Here is an 18,876-nt window from a genome sequence, read left to right on the forward strand (position 1 = left end):
GATTTCCTGGCAGGAAGGGGGCGGTCCTCGGTAGTCAGTGACCCGTGTGATTTCCTGGCAGGTAGGAGGCGGTCCTCGGTAGTCAGTGACCCGTGTGATTTCCTGGCAGGCAGTGGGTGGTCCTCGGTAGTCAGCGACCCGTGTGATTTCCTGGCAGGCAGTGGGCGGTCCTCGGTAGTCGGCGACCCGTGTGATTTCCTGGCAGGCAGTGGGCGGTCCTCGGTAGTCAGCGACCCGTGTGATTTCCTGGCAGGAAGGGGGCGGTCCTCGGTAGTCAGTGACCCGTGTGATTTCCTGGCAGGAAGGGGCGGTCCTCGGTAGTCAGTGACCCGTGTGATTTTCTGGCAGGCAGGGGGCGGTCCTCGGTAGTCAGTGACTCGTGTGATTTTCTGGCAGGTAGGGGGTGGTCCTCGGTAGTCGGTGACCCGTGTGATTTCCTGGCAGGAAGGGGGCGGTCCTCGGTAGTCGGTGACCCGTGTGATTTCCTGGCAGGCAGGGGGCGGTCCTTGGTAGTCGCTGACCCGTGTGATTTCCTGGCAGGTAGGGGGTGGTCCTCGGTAGTCAGTGACCCGTGTGATTTTCTGGCAGGCAGGGGGCGGTCCTCGGTAGTCAGTGACCCGTGTGATTTCCTGGCAGGAAGGGGGCGGTCCTCGGTAGTTGGTGACCCATGTGATTTCCTGGCAGGTAGGGGGCGGTCCTCGGTAGTCTGTGACCCGTGTGATTTTCTGGCAGGTAGGGGTCAGTCCTCGGTAGTCGGTGACCTGTGTGATTTCCGGGCAGGCAGGGGGCGGTCCTCGGTAGTCAGTGACCCGTGTGATTTCCTGGCAGGCAGTGGGCGGTCCTCGGTAGTCAGTGACCCGTGTGATACCCTGGCAGGCAGTGGGCGGTCCTCGGTAGTCAGCGACCCCTGTGATTTCCTGGCAGGCAGGGGGCGGTCCTCGGTAGTCGGTGACCCGTGTGATTTCCTGGCAGGAAGGGGGCGGTCCTCGGTAGTCAGTGACCCGTGTGATTTCCTGGCAGGTAGGGGGCGGTCCTCGGTAGTCAGTGACCCGTGTGATTTCCTGGCAGGAAGGGGGCGGTCCTCGGTAGTCGGTGACCCGTGTGATTTTCTGGCAGGCCGGGGGCGGTCCTCGGTAGTCGGTGACCCGTGTGATTTCCTGGCAGGAAGGGGGCGGTCCTCGGTAGTCGGTGACCCGTGTGATTTCCTGGGAGGAAGGGGGCGGTCCTCGGTAGTCGGTGACCCGTGTGATTTCCTGGCAGGAAGGGGGCGGTCCTCGGTAGTCGGTGACCCGTGTGATTTCCTGGCAGGTAGGGGGCGGTCCTCGGTAGTCGGTGACCCGTGTGATTTCCTGGCAGGAAGGGGGCGGTCCTCGGTAGTCAGTGACCTGTGTGATTTCCTGGCAGGAAGGGGGCAGTCCTCGGTAGTCGGTGACCCGTGTGATTTCCTGGCAGGAAGGGGGCGGTCCTCGGTAGTCGGTGACCCGTGTGATTTCCTGGCAGGAAGGGGGCGGTCCTCGGTAGTCGGTGACCCGTGTGATTTCCTGGGAGGAAGGGGGCGGTCCTCGGTAGTCGGTGACCCGTGTGATTTCCTGGCAGGCAGCGATGACAGTGACGGGAGCTCCGGATCAGAAGACGAAGTGGGCGGAGTTGAGGATCAATGTCTGGACGATATCTCCTCCCCCCTCACCGAGTTCCTGGCCTTTAAGCAGGAGACGGAAAGATCGACATCTGCTGCTCCAAATCCCGGGAAGGTAAATCCTGACTGATCTCTACTGGAACCACACAGCTTACAATCTGATTCTATAATGGAGCCCTGATTGGATGTAAATAGATGCATTGTGTAATCTGCCAGTGAGAGGTGATTGGATGACGTTCTTATGGAGCTCATAAATCTTCCAGTCTGATTGGACAGATTCCAAATCTGATGATTTTGGGGAGAATATTTATCAGAAGCACTCAGACTGGACAGGAAGTTTCCCGATTTATCCAATCAGATTGTACTGTGTGTAGCTGCCCCCTCCCCCACAGGTCTCCTCTCCGCTCCTCACCTTCATATATATGTCCCCTCCCCCGCAGGTCTCATCCCCTCACCTTCATATATCTGTCCCCCCCCCCCCCCGCAGATCTCCTTTCCGCTCCTCACCTTTATATATCTGTCCCCTCCCCCGCAGGTCTCCTCTCCACACCTTTATATATCTGTCCCCTCCCCCGCACCTTCATATATCTGTCCCCACCCCCACAGGTCTCCTTTCCGCTCCTCCCCTTTATATATCTGTCCCCTCCCCCCGCACCTTCATATATCTGTCCCCTCCCCCACACCTTCATATATCTGTCCCCTCCCCCGCACCTTCATATATCTGTCCCCACCCCCACAGGTCTCCTTTCCGCTCCTCCCCTTTATATATCTGTCCCCCCCCGCACCTTCATATATCTGTCCCCTCCCCCGCAGATCTCCTTTCTGCTCCTCACCTTTATATATCTGTCCCCTCCCCCGCACCTTCATATATCTGTCCCCCCCCCCCCGCAGATCTCCTTTCCGCTCCTCACCTTTATATATCTGTCCCCTCCCCCGCAGGTCTCCTCTCCGCACCTTTATATATCTGTCCCCTCCCCCGCACCTTCATATATCTGTCCCCACCCCCGCAGGTCTCCTTTCCACTCCTCACCTTTATATATCTGTCCCCTCCCCCGCACTTTCATATATCTGTCCCCACCCCCGCAGGTCTCCTTTCCGCTCCTCACCTTTATATATCTGTCCCCTCCCCCGCACTTTCATATATCTGTCCCCACCCACGCAGGTCTCCTTTCCACTCCTCCCCTTTATATATCTGTCCCCTCCCCCGCACCTTCATATATCTGTCTCCTCCCCCGCACCTTCATATATCTGTCCCCTCCCCCGCACCTTCATGTATCTGTCCCCACCCCCGCAGGTCTCCTTTCCGCTCCTCCCCTTTATATATCTGTCCCCCCCCGCACCTTCATATATCTGTCCCCCCCCGCAGATCTCCTTTCCGCTCCTCACCTTTATAGATCTGTCCCCTCCCCGCAGGTCTCCTCTCCGCACCTTTATATATCTGTCCCCTCCCCCGCACCTTCATATATCTGTCCCCACCCCCGCAGGTCTCCTTTCCGCTCCTCACCTTTATATATCTGTCGCCTCCCCCGCACTTTCATATATCTGTCCCCACCCCCGCAGGTCTCCTTTCCGCTCCTCCCCTTTACATATCTGTCCCCTCCCCCGCACCTTCATATATCTGCCCCCTCCCCCGCAGATCTCCTTTCCGCTCCTCACCTTTATATATCTGTCCACTCCCCCGCACCTTCATATATCTGTCCCCTCCCCCGCAGATCTCCTTTCTGCTCTTCTCTTTCATATATCTATCCCCTCCCACCGCCCTTCATACAGTAATTCACAAAAGTAAGTACACCCCTCCGTCACATTTCTTCTCTCTTTTCATGTGACAACACTGAAGAAATGACACTTGTCTACAATGTAAAGTAGTGAGTGTACAGCTTGTATAACAGTGTAAATTTCCTGTCCCCTCAAAATAACTTGACTGGACCCCGGGCAAACATTTTCTTGCCCTCCCCCAATACAATTTCGCTCTCCCCCTGCTCTGAGACATACAATAAATAGCAGCTAGACTCAAAATCAGTTTACTGAATCAGATCAGTGACTGTGATTGGTTGCCAGAGGTTACAGCATTTCATTACCGCTCACTGACTGGCTGCTAGAGGTTACAGCACATGATTTCTGCTGGTTGATTGCTTGCTAGAGATTGCTGTACAGTAATACTGTTTACTGGTTGCTAGAGGTTACAGCCTAGCATCTCCTCACTGGGGGGGGGGGGGTATGATATACATATGAATGCCACATTTATTTACATATCTATGCCGCTGGGTGCAGCTATTTACATATGATTGCTGGTTATTTACATGTAAACACAGATGTGCAGGTGAGACAGAGCTGGGCAGCATTAGTAACAGGACTTCACACTGAGATATCAGGACACAGCACAGGACTAAAACTTCAAGGGACAAGGGTATTTAAAGTGGGATAGTTAGCAAGTATTAGGCAGCTGCTTGGGTCCCACAACAATAACAGGGCCCAGGGCAGCTGCCCCTTTAAGCCCTGTCTTAAAAACGGCCCTGCACACAACCATTAATGTCTAAACCGGTGGCAACAAAAGTGAAAGTGTCCAAATTGGGCCCAATTAGCCATTTTCCCTCCCGGTTTCATGTGACTCGTTAGTGTTACAAGGTCTCAGGTGTGAATGGGGAGCAGGTGTGTTAAATTTGGTGTTATCGCTCTCACTCTCTCATACTGGTCACTGGAAGAACAACATGGCACCTCATAGCAAAGAACTCTCTGAGGATCTGAAGATAAGAATTGTTGCTCTACATAAAGATGGCCTAGGCTATAAGAAGATTGCCAAGACCCTGAAACTGAGCTGCAGCACAGTGGCCAAGACCATACAGCGGTATAACAGGACAGGTTCCCCTCAGAACAGGCCTCGCCATGGTCCACCAAAGAAGTTGAGGTCACATGCTCAGCGTCATATCCAGAAGTTGTGTTTGGGAAATAGACGTATGAGTGCTGCCAGCTATGCTGCAGAGGTTGTAGGGGTGGGGGGTCAGCCTGTCAGTGCTCAGACCATACGCCGCACACTGCATCAAATTGGTCTGCATGGCTGTCGTCCCAGAAGGAAGCCTCTTCTAAAGATGATGCACAAGAAAGACCACATGCCCAAGAGGGTTAAAGTGGAGGGCCACGCTAAAAATAAAAATACATTAATATTCTTAAAGCGGGAGTAAACACAGTAAACATGCCGGAAATGATAACTTTCACATTGGCTGTGCTCTCAACCAAACTTTCAAACCATCCAATGGCTGATGTCATAACTGATCACATGTGCAGCATTATGGCAGTTGAAGAATTATTAGAGGCCAAGATGGCAGCTTCCTTGACTGAAAGCGATAGGAGGGTTTACTTCCACTTTATAAAAAATTTAGAAAATCGTTAGATTTTTTTTTTTTTTTTAACTGACCAGAAACCCCTGTTGCTAGGCAGTCTTCCTAATCTGCCTTTTGCTCCTCTTGCTTCCTCCTCTTTGGCGAGTGGCCCCGTTGTCTTCTGGGACATGTGTGTGTCCCATGATACAACAGGGCCATTCACAAAGTGCTGCACGATTCACGCATGCGCAGTAGGAAATGGGCAGTGAAGCCGCACGGCTCTACTGCCTATTTCCCTTAGTGAGGACGGTGGCGCCGGGACGCGATATGAGGGACATATCAGCCTCGGGGGGGGGAGCCGACATAACGGCACCCTGGACAGGTAAGTGTTCTTATTAAAGGTCAGCAGCTACAGTGTTTGTAGCTGCTGACTTTAAAAAAAAAATAAAAAATTTAAGGCTGGACCTCCGCTTTAAGGCAGTGCTGGAAAATAATGGAGGCCACACAAAATATTGACACTTTGGGCCCAATCTGGAGATTTTCACTTAGGGGTGTACTGACTTTTGTTGCCAGCGGTTTAGACATTAATGGCTGTGTGTTGAGGTATTTTGAGGGGACAGGAAATTTACACTGTTATACAAGCTGTACACTCACTACTTTACATTGTAGACAAGTGTCATTTCTTCAGTGTTGTCACATGAAAAGAGAGAAGAAATGTCACTGAGGGGTGTACTTACTTTTGTCAGAAACTGTATATCTGTCCCTTCTCCCGCAGGTCTCCTCTCCGCTACTCACCTTCATATATCTGTCCCCTCCCCCGCAGGTCTCCTCTCCGCTCCTCACCGTCATGTCTCACCTGATCACCTTCCTGGAGCAGTACTCCCAGATGCAGCGCCTGCAGGGGAAGGCGGAGGAGTACCGCACTCAGCTCCGCAGGGAGGAGCGCCGCCGCAAGAGGCAGATGAGGAGCCTGCGCCACGCCCACCGACAACGCATGACAGACAAACTCAGCCTCATCGAGAGCCTGGAGAGCGTCATCTGCGAGCAACAGAGCCTCCTGGTGAGGCTGCAGAGAGGTGAGACTGCAGCCAGGGGAGGGAGACCACAATGATCAGTCAGTGTCATCTCCTTGTCATCAAGTAGCAGCGCCCCCAAGGTGTGTGCCCCCCACAGTATGCCCCCTAGGTATGTGCCCCCCACAATATGCCCCCTAGGTATGTGCCCCCCACAATATGCCCCCTAGGTATGTGCCCCCCACAATATGCCACCTAGGTGTGTGCCCCCCACAGTATGCCCCCACAATATTTCCCCCTATGTGTGTGTGCCCCCTGCAGTATGCCTCCTACAATATGCCCCCTATGTGTGTGCCCCCACAATATTTCCCCCTAGGTGTGTGCCCCCTGGCGTATGCCTCCCACAATATGCCCCCTATGTGTGGGCCCCACAATATTTACCCCTAGGTGTATGCCCCCCCCATAGTATGACCCCTAGGTTGAGGCCAGTTTTAATTATCATAACTCATATGAGTGCATTGTTCCTCCACCCACAGGTGTGCTGTACCCAGCGTACCCGCTCTCTGCCCTGCCCCCGGTTGGGGTTCACAAGCTGGTGGAGTCGATCAGTGCGTTGCAGGGGGAGCGAGCGCAGTTACAAGTAGAGATTGGAGAGCTGAAGCAGGACATGGAGGAGAAGGACAGGCAACGCCAGAGGCTCTCCAATGATTTGAAGCAACAGGCGAGTGTCCGGGGTTAGGAGAGGGAGGTATGTGGGGTGAAAAGGGGGATATTGGGGTAAAAAGGGGATACACAGAATGTAGGGGCTATCCAGTGTAAGGAGGGGGTACACAGAATGTGTAGGGGTATTCGGAGTGAGAAGGGGGTACTTAGGATGTCCCTGACTAAGAAGGGTGGGGTTTGACATTGAAAAGGCCAGACAGCAAGGAGGCTGGAGGTCTGACAACGAGGAGACAGAGGTCTGACTGTGAGGAGGCTGGAGATCTGACAACGAGGAGACAGAGGTCTGACTGTGAGGAGGATGGAGGTCTGACAACGAGGAGACAGAGGTCTGACTGTGAGGAGGCTGGAGGTCTGACAACGAGGAGACAGAGGTCTGACTGTGAGGAGGCTGGATGTCTGACAACGAGGAGACAGAGGTCTGACTGTGAGGAGGCTGGAGGTCTAACAACGAGGAGACAGAGGTCTGACTGTGAGGAGGCTGGAGGTCTGACAACGAGGAGACAGAGGTCTGACTGTGATGAGGCTGGAGGTCTGACAACGAGGAGACAGAGGTCTGACTGTGAGGAGGCTGGAGATCTGACAACGAGGAGACAGAGGTCTGACTGTGAGGAGGCTGGAGATCTGACAACGAGGAGACAGAGGTCTGACTGTGAGGAGGCTGGAGGTCTGACAACGAGGAGACAGAGGTCTGACTGTGAGGAGGCTGGAGATCTGACAACGAGGAGACAGAGGTCTGACTGTGAGGAGGCTGGAGGTCTGACAACGAGGAGACAGAGGTCTGACTGTGAGGAGGCTGGAGGTCTGACAACGAGGAGACAGAGGTCTGACTGTGAGGAGGCTGGAGGTCTGACAACGAGGAGACAGAGGTCTGACTGTGAGGAGGCTGGAGGTCTGACAACGAGGAGACAGAGGTCTGACTATGAGGAGGCTGGAGATCTGACAACGAGGAGACAGAGGTCTGACTGTGAGGAGGCTGGAGGTCTGACAACGAGGAGACAGAGGTCTGACTGTGAGGAGGCTGGAGGTCTGACAACGAGGAGACAGAGTTCTTAAGCCCCGTACACACTATCAGATTGTCTGCTGAGTTTTTCCTTCAGATTTACCAAAACCATGTAGTAGAAGGGCCTGCCTGATTGCATACACATTGAAACTCCTAAGGTTTGACCTCATATTATATGGTTTTGGTTAATCTGAAGGAAAAACTCAGCAGACAATCTGATAGTGTGTACGGGGCTTTACTGTGAGGAGGCTGGAGGTCTGACAACGAGGAGACAGAGGTCTGACTGTGAGGAGCCTGGAGGTCTGACAACGAGGAGACAGAGGTCTGACTGTGAGGAGGCTGGAGATCTGACAACGAGGAGACAGAGGTCTGACTGTGAGGAGGCTGGAGGTCTGACAACGAGGAGACAGAGGTCTGACTGTGAGGAGGCTGAACACTGATGAGACCAGACAAGGAGGAGGCAAGGCCTTGAATATAGGGATTCTGGCTATGGGGAGGCCAAGCCTTGACTATGGTAAGTCCGGGGGTCTGAATACGAGGAGGCCAGAGATCTGATCATAGCTCCCAACTGTCCCTGAATTCAAGGGACTGTCCCTGATTTGGAGCAATGTCCCTCATTCCTCCTCATTTGTCCCTCATTTTGCTCTGATCTATATAGTTGTGTATAAAATGCACTTTTTATCTTTCAAAAAGTGTTTCCCGGAGCTAAACCTTCATCTGATTTCTAAATTGCTGTATTTGTAAATTTTAAAAGCCAATATAAAGGAATAGTAGTAGGTGTCCCTCATTCCCATCTCAAAATGTTGGGATGTATGTCTGACTATGGGAAGTCTGGGGGTCTCTGAGGGGGCCAGAGGTCTGACTATGGGAAGTCTGGGGGTCTATAAGGAGGCCAGAGGTCTGACTATGGGAAGGCCAGGCTTCAACTATGGAGAGTCCGGGGGTCTCTGAGGAGACCCAAAGTCTGACTATGAAAATGCTAGTCTTTGACTATGGGGAGTCCGGGGGTCTATGAGGGGGCCAGAGCTCTATGAGGGGCCAGAGCTCTATGAGGGGGCCAGGCCCTGACTATGGTACCGGCACAGTTTCTATGTTCTCCTCTTTTCTCTCCATCAGATTGAAGAGTTGAAGGAGAAGATTCAGCAGAGAGAGGAGGAACTGTCTGAGCTCCGAGCAGAAATGGTGAGCGATGAAGATGTTGGGCATGGGGGTGATGAGGATCCTGGCCTCCGTGGTGACATTGGGGGGGAGGGGGGGAGGTGATTAATGATGGAGCAGCTGAGGAATTATAAATCCTAAGATATCACGGTGTCCCCACAGGGTGTCACCGACTCGGAGAAGCAGATCCAGAACCTCAGTGTGGAGAACCAGGGCCTGAAGAGGAGTCTGAGCGTCACTCAGGGCCTACTGGAGAAACTGGCTGCCGTCAACTCCCAGCCCTCCGCCCACCTCATGAAGGTACCACTTTCTTCACCTTTTCATGACAGTCATGTGACCACACAACTCTTCAAAAATAATAGAGGATTATGGGAAAGAGGGAACGACAATTGATGACTCAGCAGGTCAGTCATGTGACTATACACCGAGACCATCTACCCTGTAACGGGGGATTATGGGAAAGTCTGGCAGCCATGACAGTTCAGTGGTCACTGTACTGCTATGTTGGTGAATTAGTATAAAGGGACCCCTTTCCTTCCTCTTAGCCCAGCCTTTAATATCCCCTCCCACCCTGATCTATCAGTCCAATGAGAATTGGCCTGTTAAGGGCCTGTACATATACAGTATTACTCCATCCTATACACACTAACCTTCAGAGACAGGAAGTAAGGGGGATCCCTCCAGTGGGGTCAGATTTTCTTTGTGTCCCACTTGAACACCACCCCCCCCCCCCCACTTCCTGTGTGGTCACCACGACAGGGAAATACTGATGTCAGTAGTCATTGTTGCCATCCCAGGAGAACGAGGATCTGCGCAGTAAGGTGCTCCACCTGGAGACAACCCTTCAAGAGAAGGTGGAGCAGCTGGTCTACACCAAAGGCCACATGGACACCCTGCAGTGGCGGCGGGAGGAGGAGACGCGTCACCTGGAGGAGAAGATTCAGGACCTGGAACTGTCACTGGAGAGCGAGAAACACAAAGCTCCAGATGTGCAGGTGAGAGCGGGGGCTGCAGTGCCGCACTGGTGGATTGCGAGTATCAGACGGCCCCCACCCTCATATAACCTTTCCCTGTCTCTGTAGTACGTGACCCAGACGGTGGAGGTGGAATCCCCCACATTGCTGCAAAATTTAGCCCAGGCGGAGGAGAGGAATCGAACACTCATGGACCAAGTGTCCAATCACGGGCAGCGATGCCACCAGCTGGAGGAACAGCTCAAGAGATCTGATGACCTCACCAGTGGCCTGCACACCAAGGTAAGGACCTGGATAAAAGGGAGCTCCACCCAAAACTGCATTACTTACTTTGGTAGAAGTGGTGCTCGGTGTGTGAAGTGGCACTTACCTTTTTACCTTCAATGATTGAGTAGCAGTGCTGTAAGCTGGTAGAGAAACATCTTCCTGAGCCCAGGACATCATGTGATTACAAAGGGACAGATCTTTAAAGGAAGAGGCAGGGATTCCAAGGCAGGGCAAGGCTCGAAGGAAGAAAAAGCAGGGCTTTAAAGGAAGGGCAATGATTTAAAGGAAGGGGCAGAGCTTCAATGGGCTTTAAAGGGAGAAGTAGGGCTAGAAATGAAAGGGCAGGGATCAATGGAAGGAGCAGAACTTCAAAGGGAAAGGTAAGGCTCAAATAAGAGGAAAAGGGCTTCAAATGAAGGGGCAAGGTTTTAAAGAAAGGAGAATGGCTTTAAATGAATGAAGTGAGGCTTCAAAAAAGGATTTCAATGAAAGGAGCAGGGGCTCAAAAGGAGGAGGTAGAGAGCTTCAAAGGAGGAGGTAGGACTTCAATGGAATTAAAAGGGCTTCAAAGGACTCAAATTGAAGCAGCAGGCCTTCAAAAGAATGGGCAGAGCTTTAAAGGAAGGGTGGCAAGTTATAGTTGCTTCAGTGGCAGAAGCAGGGTTTCAAAAAAGAGGAAGGCTTCAAAAGAAAGAGTAGAAATTCAATGGAAGGGATGTGACTTCTAAGGGGCAGAGCTTCAGGAAGGAACAGGGCTTAAACAGGAGAGACAAGGTTTCAAAGGAAAAGCTAGGGCTTTAATGGAAGGGACAGGGCATTAAAAGATGAAGTAGGGCTTCAATGGAAGGAGCAAGGCTTCAACAGAATGGAGTAGAAAGAGCTTGACGTCAAATGAAGAGGCAGGGATTCAATGGAAGGGACAGGGCTTTAAAATAGGAAGTAGGGCTTCAATGGAAGGGGCAAGGCTTCAATGGAGGGGGTAGGGATTCAAAGGAAAGAGATTGGCTTAAAAGTAAAGGGAAGGGCAGGATTTCAAAGAAAGGGGTGGTGCTTCAAAGGAAGGGCAAGGAGCCCATTTTCCTGGGGCACTGGGAACGTTCGGGGGGGGTCTGTCCAGAATGCAGGTGCAGCACAGGAGAAGTCTTCAGTGTGGGGAAAGCAAAGAAAGCATGATGGGAGTAGATGATTGGCAGAGGACACATTTCAAACTACAAACAGGGACCATTGATGGACAAATGCTGCATTTTAGTTGAGGACTAGAGGTAGTTGGGACTGACAGAGGGGGAAGACAAAGGTGAAGAGGCCACCAAGAAAGGGAAGACCGGCATCTCATTTGCAATTGGGTAAAACTGTTTAAGGTTTGTTAGTGGAGTTGCAGTAGAGCAGATGGGAAACGATTCCTGGGTCAGATGTCAGCAGCTTCATGATGACCTGTGTCCCGCCACTTTGGGTTGCAAAGCTGTGTGCTTTTCAAATCATTCTGAGACAATTCCAAGATCATTCAGAATTCAAGGCACATTTGATGTTCCGTAAGCTGCTTTCCATAGACTGTGTGGGGAGAGTTTATGGACAAAAGTTCATCAACACTGGCACCTATAAGTTAGGGTTTAAAGCAAGGCGTATGAAAGATTCCAGTATCTGATAGAGCTTTGATAGCAGGACAAGACAGAAGCAAATATACAACTAAGAATCCAACATTGTTGTGGAATAGTGACATAATTTCACCATGTGGTGGCGCAGTGCTCTGACCACATGTATATTCAAGGCAGAGAGGTAAAAGAGGGGTCTTTTGATGTAATGCTCTTGCTGTGACTCCAGATTTCCAGCTACGAGATGGAGATCGAGAAGCTGAAAGAGCATCTGATGCAGGAGATTCAGCAGCTGGAGGCCCAGAAGGAAGAAGCCATCAAAGAGGCTTCAGAATGCTCCGAGCAGCACATGGACACTCTACGCGATCAGCTCATAGGTTGGTGGTCACAGGAGGACCTGCCCCATCTCTATGGGTGGTGGTCACAGGAGGACCTGCCGTGTCATTGGGAAATAGGGAACTCCATAAAAACAAAAATGCTTCCACAATAGAAGAAGTATAGTCTATGTCTCATGGCCACCATGTATGTCACCTGACCAGTGGGTCTATGTTTTGTATGAGGTAACTTATTGGCAGAGCCTGAATAAAGAGATGAACTGAGGCCATGTGGATGGTGCTTGAGGCAGGGCAGGCGTGACTTGGAGATTCTGTGGTCACATCATATTATAAGATGCCAGATTGCAGTAGATGTTACTTTATATCTGTGCCTAAACCATAATCTAGCAGCTCTTGAGTTCCCCAAGGACAAACTAGTCTGTATGATCTGTAGGTGTGCAGAGTCGCCTGGTGTCGCTGCAGCCTGTCCTGAAGAACATGAAGACTAACTACAACAGTCTAAGAAGCCAAGTGAGGAACTTCGCCCAGTTCTATGAAGCCTCTATCCGGGAGGCCCGGAGACAGGTGAGGGGTCCAGACACCAGGCAAGAGTGTGAAGAAAAATGGGGCGCTGGCCTAGGAAACGGAATAGGGTAGGGGGAGTCCAGTGTATGACAGAGTGAAGGGGAAAGGAAGTCATACAGGGGAAGTGGAACCCATAATATGCCGTCATTGACGTGTCTTGTGTTCTATAGATATGTAACGCTGTGACAAACGTGTCAGAAGCCAACAAAGATCTCCTGCAGAAATATCAGCGGGAGGTGCAGCTACGCAAAAGATATCACAACCAGCTGGTGGAGCTAAAGGGTGAGTGTGCCATTATATCTCCACTATTATACCACCACCAATATAGCTCCACCATTATACCGCTACCATTATATCGCCACCATTATATCGCCATCAATATATTTCCACCAATTTATCTCCAGTATTATACTTCCAGCATTATATCTCCAACTCCAGCCCCGGCAAGTCAGCAACTAAGGTCAAATTGTACGAAGGTGTAATAATAAAATCTTCTGATTGTTGGGAAGACTGGGACTGAGGAACATGTTATTGTGGAAATAAAAGTGAACATATAATGTACGGTGGTAATTGAATGCTGACCTTTCTGCTTTATTGGTCAGGAAATATCCGGGTGCTGTGCCGAGTCCGGCCACACAAGGACCTCACTGACCAGACGGGTTCCGTAATCTCCTCCATCATCACCGATGTCAACGATGACACCAGACTGTCCATTACCTATAAAGGGAAGGAGAAAAGCTTTGAGCTGGACAAAGTCTTCTTACCGGAAGCCACCCAAGAAGAGGTCAGCTGACTAATTACTATTTATGAATTCAGAGCGTGAAGACAAAGATGAGGATATATGTATATTGTCCTGGAAATGATTGCTGGGTGTATATTGGGGTTTCTGCTCTCCTGTTGCTGAATGTTACATCTATATGGAGAATTCCATGGTGAGGGTTTTCATTAATGGCACAACTCTTTTGGTCTTCAGGTGTTCATGGAGATTGAGCCTGTGGTAACCTCCTGCATCAATGGCTACAATGTCTGTATCTTCGCTTATGGACAGACTGGTTCCGGAAAAACATACACCATGGAGGTAAGTCTATCCATCTCATTCCTAGATGTGTCCTGTTCATCCATCCCATCTCACATCCAAGGGAGCCCTCTCCATCCATCTCATCCCTAGTAGGTGAGTGTCCAATCTGTCCATCTCATCCCAGGGAGGTAAGTGCCCTCCTCATCAATCTCATCCCTCGTAGGTAAGTGTCCAATCTGTCCATCTCATCCCAGAGAGATATAGGTAATTGTCCTCTCCATCTATCTCATCCCATAGAGGTAAGTGTCCAATCTGTCCCTCCTATTCCAGGAAGGTAAGTATTCTCTCTGTCCATCTCATCCCAGCAGGGTACTATATATGCGTCCTCACTGTCCATATCATCCCAGGGAGGTAAATATCCACCCATCCATCTCAAAGAGGTAAGTGTCCCCTCCTTCCATCTCATCCCAGGGAGGTAATGTTCCTCTTCATTTATCCCAAGGAGTTAGGTGTTTTTATCTGTCCATATTATCCCAGGGAGCTGGGTGTCCGCTCCATCAATCTCATTTCAGGTAGGTAAGTGTCCTCTCAATCCATCTCATCCCAGGGAGAAAAGTATCTTCTATATCCATTTCATTACAGGGAGGTAAGTGTCCTCTTCATCCATCTTATCCCTGGGAGATAATTTTCCCATCCATCAATTGTATCCCATGAAGGTAAGTATCGTCTCCCTCCATCTAATCCAAGAGAGGTAAGTGTTATTAGTCCATTCCATGCTAGAGAGGTTAAGTGCACTTGTAATCTCTCTCACCCAAGAGAGGTGAGTGTCCTCTCCATCCATCTCATTCCAGGGAGATAAGTGTCCTCTACATCCATCTTATCCCTGAAAGATAAGGGTCCATTTCATCCATTTCACCCCAGGGGTGTAATTTTCCCATCTGTCAATCTTATCCCATGGAGGTAAGTGTCCCCTCCATCCATCTAATACCAAGGGTGTGAAAATCCCCTCTGATGATCTCATCAGAGGGATGTAAGTATCTCCTCCCTCCATTTAATCCCAGAGAGGTAAGTGTTCTATAATCCATTCCATTCCGTCCTTGAGAGGTAAGTGCCCTCTCCATCCATCTGATTCCTGGGAGGTAAGTGTCCTCTCAATTCATTTTATCCCAGGGTGGGGGACGTCCCCTTCATCCAAGTCACCATCACAAACTTAATACCGTCTTCAGGGTTGAAATGTTCTCCTCATGATCATGTGTCCTCGTGTTTGTAGTCCCCCACCCCCCACAGATGGACTTCCACGACTCTGCTTGTTTCATAGACACAATACTGCCCATAGATGGAGTTTTTATCTGAATGGTCAGCCTGCTATATTCAATTTTACCTGCAGAAGGCTCTTCAGGCATAATCTGTGTGTCTGAGCAGGGACTCATTGAGGAATCCACATAGTGGGGCCGGAGTCCAGACGATGTTCAGTTTTATTTACTTTCTATTTGCTAGGGGACAGCTGACAATCCCGGGATGAACCTTCAGTCCCTACGGGCCCTCTACCAAGAGATGGAGGCGCGGAAGGGCCTGTGGAGTTATGAAGTCACGCTGAGTATGGTGGAGATCTACAATGAGGTCATCAGGTGAGTCACTAAAACAAATACGGCAGCAAAACAGCCTGGTGGTTAGCAGTGAGCTCAGTTCTGCAAATTGTCCTTATTGTGGGAGGGTTCAGGGACTGTGTACATTTCCCATCGGCCTTTACCAAGTATAGAAGATACATTTTTGTTTGTAACATTTTTAAAATAATTCAAATACAACTATAATTACAAAGATAAAGTGAAATCACGTGTGAGCAGGATACCCTAAGGCCCAGCTGGTGTCCTGCCTGGGACCCCCTCACGGAAATTTGGCCTTGGCTGTGTGCTGGCCCCAGGTTTGTGAGTGATAGGTTCACCCTGCTCTAATGTGTAGAGACTAATAACTCACACTAGCAGGAGCAGATGAATACCAGGGCATTCTCAGGGCAGCAATCATAACGACCTGGGTAATGATCTCTAGACTCTGGGAAAGGTCAGTAAATATCCATGTCCATGCCACCCTGGAAAATGATCTCGGAACTCCATAGATAGGTTGGTGAACCTTCATGTCCATTCCACCCCCTGGACAATGATCTCCCGACTCCACAGACATCATTCCACCCCAGCATAATGCCCTCCAGGCCTTACAGATAAATTGGGCAAGGTCTGTGAACTTTCATGTCCATTCCACACCCGGAAAACAATCGCTGAACTTTATAGATAGGTTGGGGAAGATTGACGAACCTTCATGTTCATTCCACTCTGGATAATGAATGCTAGAGACAGAGTGGAAGGTCGGTGGACCTTCATGTCCATTACCGCCAGGGATAGCGATCTCTGGACCTTTACAGATAGGTTGGGCAAGGTTGGTAAAGCATATCCATTCCACACCCGGATCTCAATCTCTTGACTTTACAGATAGATTGGGGATGGTTGGTGAACCTTCATGTCCACTCCACAAGGGTTAACAATCTCTGGACTCCACAGGTTTAAGAAGGTTGGTGAACCTTCATGTCCATTCCATCCTGATTAATGATCTATGGACTCTGGGGAAGGTCTGTTACCCGTCACGTCCATTGCATCCTGGATAAGGATCTCTGGGCTCTGGGAAAGGTTGGTGAACCTTTATGTCCCCCCAGGTAAAGATCTCTGGACGTCATATTATGAGCTGAGATATATGATGTATAGCTCCTCCTGTTGTTGCTCGCACACATAGACTGCAGACATTACTCCTAATAACAGTCTGGCAATGTTTTCTTCTACAGAGATCTTCTCTCCAGGGACCCTCAGGACAAGCTGGACATTAAGCTCAACCCAGATGGCAGCGGACAGCTCCACGTGCCAGGCCTGACCAGTATGGAGGTTAAGAGTTTCCGCCACATTAAAAAGGTATAAAAAAAAACTGTAAAAGACCCCCGTCAGTCTGTTCCATCCTCTGTTATCTGAGACAATAGTCAGCCATGTCTCAGTGTTACTATAACCTCCCGGAGCTCAAACACAATATGGCAGCTGCCAGGAGACTAACATATGTCTACTTCCTCAGCTCCTGGCCCTGGGGAGGCGCAACCGAGCCACGTTCTGCACCAACATGAATGAGCACAGTTCTCGCTCCCACGCCCTACTGACCATCACCATCACCGGCAGAGAATTCAACTCTGGGGCTATTACTACAGGTATGTAAAGCACCTCACTGAGTCTGGGGACAGGTAACATACTGTAGATGTGAAATACCCTGGAGACAGGAACTACAGGTATGTAATACTCCTCACTGAATCCAGGGACAGGTACTACAGGTATGTAATACTCACTGAGTCTGAGGACAGGTACCACAGGTATGTAATACTCACGGAGTCTGAGGACAGGTACTACAAGTATGTAATACTCCTCACCGAGTCCGAGGACAGGTTCTACAGGTATGTAATACTCCTCACCGAGTCCGAGGACAGGTTCTACAGGTATGTAATACTCCTCACCGAGTCCGAGGACAGGTTCTACAGGTATGTAATACTCCTCACCGAGTCCGAGGACAGGTTCTACAGGTATGTAATACTCACCGAGTCCGAGGACAGGTTCTACAGGTATGTAATACTCCTCACCGAGTCCGGGGACAGGAACCACAGGTATGTAATACTCCTCACCGAGTCTGAGGACAGGTACCACAGGTATGTAATACTCACCGAGTCCGGGGCAGGTACTACAAGTATGTAATACTCCTCACCGAGCCCGAGGACAGGTTCTACAGGTATGTAATACTCACCGAGTCCGAGGACAGGTTCTACAGGTATGTAATACTCCTCACCGAGTCCGAGGACAGGTTCTACAGGTATGTAATACTCCTCACCGAGTCCGGGGACATGTACCACAGGTATGTAATACTCCTCACCGAGTCCGGGGACAGGTACCACAGGTATGTAATACTCCTCACCGAGTCTGAGGACAGGTACCACAGGTATGTAATACTCACGAGTCTGAGGACAGGTACCACAGGTATGTAATACTCACCGAGTCCGAGGACAGGTTCTACAGGTATGTAATACTCCTCACCGAGTCCGAGGACAGGTTCTACAGGTATGTTATACTCCTCACCGAGTCCGGGGACATGTACCACAGGTATGTAATACTCCTCACCGAGTCTGAGGACAGATACTACAGGTATGTAATACTCCTCACCGAGTCCGGGGACAGGTACTACAGGTATGTAATAGTCCTCACCAAGTCCTGGGACAGGTACTACAAGTATGTAATACTCCTCACGAGTCCGGGGACAGGTACCACAGGTATGTAATACTCCTCACCGAGTCCGGGACAGGTACTACGGGTATGTAATAGTCCACACTAAGTCCAGGACAGGTACTACGGGTTTGTTACTTCTCACTAAGTCCAGGGTCAGGTATGTAATACCCTGGGGACAAATACTACAGGTATGTAATACTCCTTACCGAGTCCGGGACAGGTACTACAGGTATGTAATACTCCTCACTGAGCCCGGGGACAGGTGCTACAGGTATGTAATACTCCTCACTGATTCCAGGAACACAATGCTCCTCAGTCTGTGGACAGGTACTAGAGGTGTGTAACGCTCATTACTGTGGGATCAGCTGATACTGAGGTTGAGAACCGCACTCCAGGAACCTGATACTTGTTATTCAGTATTTTTGTCCTCCTTGTACCCGCAGTAGTATGAAGTATCTCCATACTGGGCACATTAGCTCTGTCCTTCCTCCTCAGGAAAACTGAATCTGGTGGACCTGGCGGGCTCGGAGCGGGTGTGCAAGTCAGGGGCAGAGGGCGAGCGGCTGAAGGAGGCCCAGAATATAAATAAGTCTCTGCTGGCCCTGGGCGAGGTGATTCAGGCCCTGAGGGCCAAACAGTCCCACATCCCGTTCCGCAATTCCAAACTCACCTACCTGCTGCAGGACTCTCTGGGCAAAGGGAACAAGACCGTCATGATGGTCCAGGTTGGCACCACTGGGGGCAAGACTGCTGCCTGCTGGGAGGAATGACTATTGCATGCTGGATATGATATATACCCGGATACTAATGCATGCTGGGAGTCCGTATACCGTGTAGCATGGTGTCTGCATGTGGGGACATACAGTGGTCAGTGTTGGGTGGAGGAGTTATACAGGATACAGAGATAATAGTGTTGGATATACAGTTCTCCTGGCATACAATGTGAGTCCCTCCTGGGTGTGGCCCCACAAGTCTGACCCCCAT

General features: G+C 50.5%; 1 protein-coding gene across 2 annotated transcripts in view; it reads left to right on the forward strand.

The window, feature by feature from the left end:
• LOC143995779 (kinesin-like protein KIFC3) overlaps positions 1-18,876 on the forward strand; it is a 38,465-nt gene that overhangs the window by 14,258 nt on the left and 5,331 nt on the right. Inside the window, exons 2-17 of one of the 2 annotated variants that reach the window (XM_077490492.1) lie at positions 1,597-1,751; positions 5,777-6,029; positions 6,503-6,687; positions 8,806-8,871; positions 9,010-9,147; positions 9,645-9,842; positions 9,930-10,103; positions 11,907-12,054; positions 12,446-12,576; positions 12,747-12,858; positions 13,179-13,360; positions 13,550-13,654; positions 15,092-15,222; positions 16,425-16,548; positions 16,703-16,832; positions 18,388-18,617. In XM_077490492.1, coding sequence (XP_077346618.1) covers positions 1,597-1,751; positions 5,777-6,029; positions 6,503-6,687; positions 8,806-8,871; positions 9,010-9,147; positions 9,645-9,842; positions 9,930-10,103; positions 11,907-12,054; positions 12,446-12,576; positions 12,747-12,858; positions 13,179-13,360; positions 13,550-13,654; positions 15,092-15,222; positions 16,425-16,548; positions 16,703-16,832; positions 18,388-18,617 — 2,462 coding nt within the window. The remainder of the gene's footprint in view (positions 1-1,596; positions 1,752-5,776; positions 6,030-6,502; positions 6,688-8,805; positions 8,872-9,009; positions 9,148-9,644; positions 9,843-9,929; positions 10,104-11,906; positions 12,055-12,445; positions 12,577-12,746; positions 12,859-13,178; positions 13,361-13,549; positions 13,655-15,091; positions 15,223-16,424; positions 16,549-16,702; positions 16,833-18,387; positions 18,618-18,876) is intronic. The other variant, XM_077490493.1, reaches the window with a different exon arrangement.

Source organism: Lithobates pipiens, unplaced genomic scaffold (genome assembly GCF_037356315.1).
Source record: "Lithobates pipiens isolate NorthernLeopardFrog02 unplaced genomic scaffold, aLitPip1_a1.2 Scaffold_19, whole genome shotgun sequence".
NCBI lineage: Eukaryota > Metazoa > Chordata > Amphibia > Anura > Ranidae > Lithobates > Lithobates pipiens.